This window comes from Eurytemora carolleeae, unplaced genomic scaffold, assembly GCF_000591075.1.
Source record: "Eurytemora carolleeae unplaced genomic scaffold, Eaff_2.0 scaffold362, whole genome shotgun sequence".
Taxonomy (NCBI): domain Eukaryota; kingdom Metazoa; phylum Arthropoda; class Copepoda; order Calanoida; family Temoridae; genus Eurytemora; species Eurytemora carolleeae.
Genome location: NW_019396498.1, coordinates 260463 through 267180, shown reverse-complemented (window position 1 = coordinate 267180; position 6718 = coordinate 260463). Strand labels below are relative to the sequence as shown.

General features: G+C 32.9%; 2 protein-coding genes across 6 annotated transcripts in view; one reads left to right on the top strand and one right to left on the bottom strand.

Moving 5' to 3' along the window:
- LOC111704410 (uncharacterized) overlaps window positions 1–6718 on the top strand; it is a 51273-nt gene that overhangs the window by 15991 nt on the left and 28564 nt on the right. The window lies entirely within an intron of this gene.
- LOC111704409 (uncharacterized) overlaps window positions 1–6718 on the bottom strand; it is a gene marked incomplete at its 3' end in the record, with an annotated part of 34508 nt that overhangs the window by 18180 nt on the left and 9610 nt on the right. For 2 of the 4 annotated variants that reach the window (XM_023476638.1, XM_023476639.1), the window contains 2 exon segments: window positions 3191–3245; window positions 3432–3527. In XM_023476638.1, the coding sequence (XP_023332406.1) occupies window positions 3191–3245; window positions 3432–3487 (111 nt within the window). 4 annotated transcript variants of the gene reach the window in all.

Below are 6718 nucleotides of genomic sequence, written 5' to 3'. Positions count from 1 at the left end.
CTAGCCCTCCCCCCTAGCTCCATCTCTACCTCTCTACCTACCTTCTAGCCCTACCCCCTAGCTCCATCTCTATCTCTCTACCTACCTTCTAGCCCTCCCCCCTAGCTTCATCTCTACCTCTTTACCTACCTTCTAGCCCTACCCCCTAGCTCCATCTCTACCTCTCTACCTATCTTCTAGCCATCCCCCCTCCATCTCTACCTCTCTACCTTAGATGATGAGATGGACCCATGGAACCCTTATCTAATCTTTACTAATGCTCTCTATTGTCCAACCTCGTCCCTGTATTCATCTTCATGTTCATACTTCATTTCATTCAAGTAGTTTAACATTCTACTGAGTTCATGCTTATGCTCATGTTCATTTTCATGTGTATTGTGTAGTAAATGCAATACTCTTAAAAGTTCGTCCCCCAAACTGTGTCAGTCCAGGCACAACCAGTAGGCTATCCAATTCAACCAGGACACAACCCACCTAGCTCTAAATGCCACACAGGAACACAAGCTTATCTATCAACAAGCTATAACTCAGGCTCTAAATGCCATACAGGGACACAAGCATAGCTATCTAACAAGCTATTATTCCAGTGCTCTAAATTCCACACAGGAACACGATCTGTTTATCTAAACAGCTTATCAATCTAGCTATCACTCAGAATCTAAAAGCCACACAAGGACACAAACATAGGCCACTTCTCTAACTCTAAATGCAGCGCAAGGACGCAAGTATAGGCTATTTATCCAGCCCTTCTCTAACTCTAAATGCCACACAAGGACACAAGCATAGGCTACTTATCCAGCCCATCTCTAACTCTAAATGCCACACAAGGACAAAATATCTTCTTATCCAGCCCTTAGTTATCTCTAAATGCCCCACAAGGACACATGTATTGGCTACTTATCCAGCCTTTAATCGATCTTTACCCTATAACAAGGTATGATCTCAATTTGTATGTTTCAGCGAAACCAAGTTACTCTACACTGTAATTAAAGTGGAGTAATGATTATAACTGATGTCTATTTCTAAACCGCTGTGTTACATGTAAGTTCCAATACATATTCACAATATTCGGCAGGTATATAATCTAGTCACAATACGTAGCTAGTAGAATCGTATTACAAGTTTTACATTTGTGGATTAAAACAGTTAGATCCTTAGACATTGTACAACGCATTTCATATAGTTAGGTATATTCAAACAGCATTTATTACACATGTTAATGTCCGTGTCCGTGTCCGTGTCTGCGTCTGTGTCCATGTCCATGTTCATAAATGAATAAATGAATAAATGAATAAATGAATAAATGAATAAATGAATAAATGAATAAATGAATAAATGAATAAATGAATAAATGAATAAATTTAACAGGGGGAAAATGAAAAATGTATTTTTGTGTCACCTCCCCCCGACCCCATAGTTCCGAGAAAACTACTAGTCTGTCAGCACCTTAAAAAACATCCTATTCACTTTGTTAAAATTTAAATTATACTTTAAATATTTGCCTTCAAATTAACACGAGGAAGATATCTAGACTAAAGGGAAAGATTGCGAGAATATTTCAGATCGATTTGGAAGAATTTCTTTGACCTTTTATCCGACAAAACATTTAAAGGGATATAGATTTTTGTATATAGACGGGGAGGAGGGGGGGTAACTTAAAAAAATGCTAAAAGTGATAGTGGACCTTCTTTATTCACCTATGACTAAAAGGTTACTAAAACCTTATCACTAAATAAGGAACTAGTCATTTTTAACTGAAGAATAGAAATCAAATAAATTATTGAAATTGAACATGTCTAAACAACTCCTTTTTTACTTTTAATTGCTTAGGTTTTTCTAAAAAAATGATTTCGAGTGGGGGGGGGGGGAAATAAATGAGTTTTTCGGAACAAAGTATCATAGAGAGGTTTAAAAGAATAATGAACATTTTACAGGGTGGGGGTTATCTTATAAATCTTATCCACCCTTTTTTAGTGTTTGGGTCCCTGTGAATGTTTGTATAAAGATTCTCACCTATTTATTTGAGTGTTTATGACAGTGTCTGGAGCTACTACTAATAAGGCTGGGCATGTTCAAACCTGTTCAAGCCGGTTCGTTAACGATTAGTTAAAATCGAAAAAAAAACTTTTATAGTCGCCGTTTGTTTTTTATCTAAGAACTGCACGTTCTGTTCGTTAAGGGTATTTTCAGTTCATTCTCAAAGTCTCCGTTCATTAACGATCTCGATTTCATAAACGGCATTGATATTTTAGAAATCGTTAACGGTATAAGCTTTCTGAAAATTAACACAAGTCGTCGTTATTTTGAAATACATCAGTTCGTTCTTTTTATTAACCGATAGTTTGTTTTTCAAGAATAGTTATTTCCATTTGTTTACAATTGCAAAATTTACAGGTTTTGACGTTCGTTGACGGACTATTTTATTAATTTTCAAAATCTTGCCGTTCGCTAGCGAAATGTTTCCCATCCCTACTCATGCTGCAAGAATTCAAATAAAAACAAGGAAGTATCTAGGCCAGTATAGACATATACAGATAGATAGGTGTAGATAAGATAAGATAAGATAAGATAAGATAAGATAAGATAAGATAAGATAAGATAAGATAAGATAAGATAAGATAAGACAATGCTAATGTAATGCTAAAGACACTTAAAAGTTATAATGTAACAGGCGAAAATGTGCAACTATTTATAAATTGTTTACTATATGTATTACATGCATTATATAAGTCTGATTCACTGTATTAACTATTAAGAAGCTAAATTGTTTTTCTGTCATAAAATAAAATAAAAGCGGTCAATTTCCTTCCCAATTTCTGCTACATAAATCCGTAATTGAAAATTTATGAATTGAGATGCATTGGAAATACAAGGATAAGGTTTTAAAATAAAATATATATAAAATGGAATTAATTATGATCTCTTTTGTTTATTTCTCAAAGTTACCAATACATTGACGTTATTCTTTTAAGAATTTGAACTGTTCTTGAAAACCTAGCATTTTGAACTGTTCTTGAACATCTCGAAACCCTACTTTAGTTTTCTGTGTTTAGTTAAGCGTGAATATTGAATTGTCTAGAATTATGATTCATCATATTTTAAAAACTTGAAGAACTATTAGTATACCGTAAACTTTAACAAAAATATCACTTTCAATACAGAACACAAAAATTACATGGAACGGATTTACAAGATTTTTTGTGTGTTTTGGCTCCATTTGATCCGCAAATTTTGTCTCCACGTATCTGTTAAAGTATTTAGATTAGCGGATCCGGATCCAAGTGAAAATATTATGGAAAATAACGCCTTAATTCCGCTACCTATTCTTTAAAAAAAATGTCATCAAAATATTATTTTCCCTTCCCCTAAAATAAAGCCTTTTCCTCTACCTCTGTAAAAAACCATATTTTTTATTCAAAACATATTTTTACCTAGGCAGAAAAGACTGCAGGAGTCTAGGGGTAGATAAAGCGGTTCCTTGGAGCATTTAGGTTTTAAAGCACTTTTTTACCAAAACTCACAAACTCCTAAAAACAAATTAATTAAAAAACTAAATTTTCTAACATTCAACTTGGTTGCTTGGGGTAAAATGATAGTGGGTATAGGCTGAAGCCTACATATTTTGGGAGTTGATCGCGACCAATATTAGTTATTTCTGATGTTGCTGTCATATATATGTACGAGTTTTTTTGACACAGTTTTATATCAATTTTCTCGGTGCAGGGACATCCGATAGAACTCAGATTGGTATCGATCAACTCCTAAAATGTTTAGGCTTCAGCCTATACCCCTTTTTATTTTACCCTAACAATCGCTTTAAAAAAATAGCTTTTTCTTAGAATTCTGCCCTCTCTGCCCTCTGCCTGTCAAGCAAATAAATATATTTTTTATTATTACTGAACTACTTTATGTAGATTTATAGATCTAATAATATTTAAATCGTGTGTCTCCGTCTAGGACAAGAAATGCCAACGGTAGTACGCACATAATTATGATTATTTGATTAAGAACAATTTAAATCCATAAACATTATAGCTCCCCTTTTTTATTTTGTATATATTTGTTAATTTTTAAGGCAATTTTTTACTTGATTTAAAAGCCATACAGAGTTTCCCCGAGTATAATTTGAAAAATTTGCACGGCAAACCCTAATGCAAAAATGTAGCATGTAAATAATGCCCATACAATGCAGTTCCGCATGCTCTCATGCAAATTATTAATAATTGAAGAATTTAAATACAATGGATTGTTGTTTTGAATCTGTACATAAACAATAAACATTAACAATATCTTAACATCTTTACATTTTATATTGAAGCACAGGGCTTATAAGCAATATTTGTAATTTTTATTCAAATTCAACGCCAGCATATTAACAAGTTAAAATTGAATATCCAAAATACTTCAAAATTGTTTTGTAATTTTAAATGTTATAAAAAATCAAATCTCTTGTTGCTCAAATTTGAAAAAATCGGTTTAACTCCACGCTTGACTTTAACACAATATGTGCACCAACGATTTCTAAAAATAAAGATTGGCCAAAACATAAAATTAGATTTGAATATTCGAAAAATAATTTTGTTTTAGACCCAGTCATGCCAACATTTTAATCTACCCTCCCCCTCGCCTATTTTCCCTTACAGATTTTTTAAAATATCTACAGTTCACGCCCCCCCCCTTGCCGTGCCTGCCATTTTTAAAGAAAATATCTACATATCTCCCCCCCGGCTCCCTTTCTAAACAAGCACCTGCATTTTATATAAACATAAAATTACATAACTTAGATACGATTACATAAATGAAAGACTGGGACGTAATCATATCTGTACACTGTAGAGTGTAGAGTCAACTGTACATTTAAATGAACAATTATACAATAGTTATAATTCAATTTACCCCCTACTTATTAAATATTAAATACATTAATAAAATCAAGAATCTGGCAGAAGGCATCTCGACTGAGAATAATATTTCAAAAAGATTGAAATCAACCCAACAATAAATAATACTAACAAAGGAAAATCAGACTAGGATTAATCTCGGGGTTTTGATAGGAACAGGTCACTTTTAAATGTCCTTTCAGGAGTGTCCAGACATCATCAGGAATATATTTTAGTTACCTTTTTAAAATTTTGTATTTCTGAAAATCTAAATTAAAAATGAGTGTTTGATTTAATAAAGTAAATGAAGAGAAAAGAAGGCCTTTAAGAACCATGCTTTGCACAAATCAAAAGAGGTGTGTTTTGTATATCTTAAAAAATAAACCTTTCTTAATTGAACATTTTTTATGCTACAAAAATAATGAACTTGCACATTTTAGAGCTAAATAGTAATAAAGTCTAAATCTTTCTATTTCTTCTATCCTCTCTAACAGCTTGAAATCGCGTTTTTACACTCCAAAATTGTAATATCCTGATGCCTGATTCAGGCAGTATGTAAAGGGCAGAGTGAGAATAGTAAATTATATCAGATTTACTTGTTATGATGAATATCCCCTGGTCTCGGCTAGACCTGGAGAACCAGTGGAACCAGGCGCCGCCTGGAACTAGAGATGGCAATCCATTTTTTTGGAATTGTAAATGGACTAATCATAATTTCAAGTGACCTTTAATTTGTAGATAGGCATGTCCTATTCACAACAGTATCCATTAATGCTTTTTGAGATCAATACTCAAAAATATATATTTTTCTCTTTAAAAATCGATTATATATTCGTGGTTTCTTGGTGACTGAAACAATAGAGGAAATTTGAGATAGAAGACCAGAAAACATTTAAGACAGTCCATTTTATCGAGACTCGAGTAAAATTTTAGCACATTGTATCAAAAGCAAAACGTAAAAAGAATAATTTTGTGAATATATTTACGCCTTTTAGAAGTAAAAAATAAAATGTTTAAGAACAAACCAAAATCGATCCCCGTCCCTAGCTTAAACCTTAACCAAGCAAAAACAGTGCAAACCTTCTCATTTATCATATTATCTGAGCAGCACCTACATTCAATACCGACCTCCATTAGACAATATTTTTGTAAAAACCGACCAACTATCCTTAAAGGGGCTGTCAACGTAAATTTAAGTGATCCATTAACGATTTACAATACCTTTTATGGCAGAAATTATTGCGTAGATTGAACAACTACTTTTTAAAGATCTAACTGAAGATTACTTTCGATCTCCTCGTTCTATTCGTTCTTCTCATTATACTCGTTCTTCTTTTTGTTCTCAATGTTCAAATTGTTCTCAATGTTCAAATTGTTCTCCTCGTTCTATTCATTCTATTTGTTTTATTCGTTCTATTCATTCTATTTGTTCTATTTGTTCTATTTGTTCTATTTGTTCTATTCGTTCTATTCATTCTATTTGTTCTATTTGTTCTATTTGTTCTATTTGTTCTATTCGTTCTGCTCGTTCTATTCGTTCTCCTCGTTTTATTCCTTCTATTCGTTCTTCTTATCCTATTTGTTCTCGTCATTCTCCTCGTTATATTCGTTCATCTCGTTCCCCTTGTTCTATTTTTTCTCCTCACTCTATGTGTTCTCCTTGTTCTATTCATTCTCCTTGTTCTATTTGTTCTCCTTGTTCTATTCATTCTCCTCGTTCTATTTGTTCTCCTTGTTCTATTCATTCTCCTCGTTCTATTTGTTCTCCTTGTTCTATTCATTCTCCTCGTTCAATTTGTTCTCCTTGTTCTATTCATTCTCCTCACTCTATTTGTTCT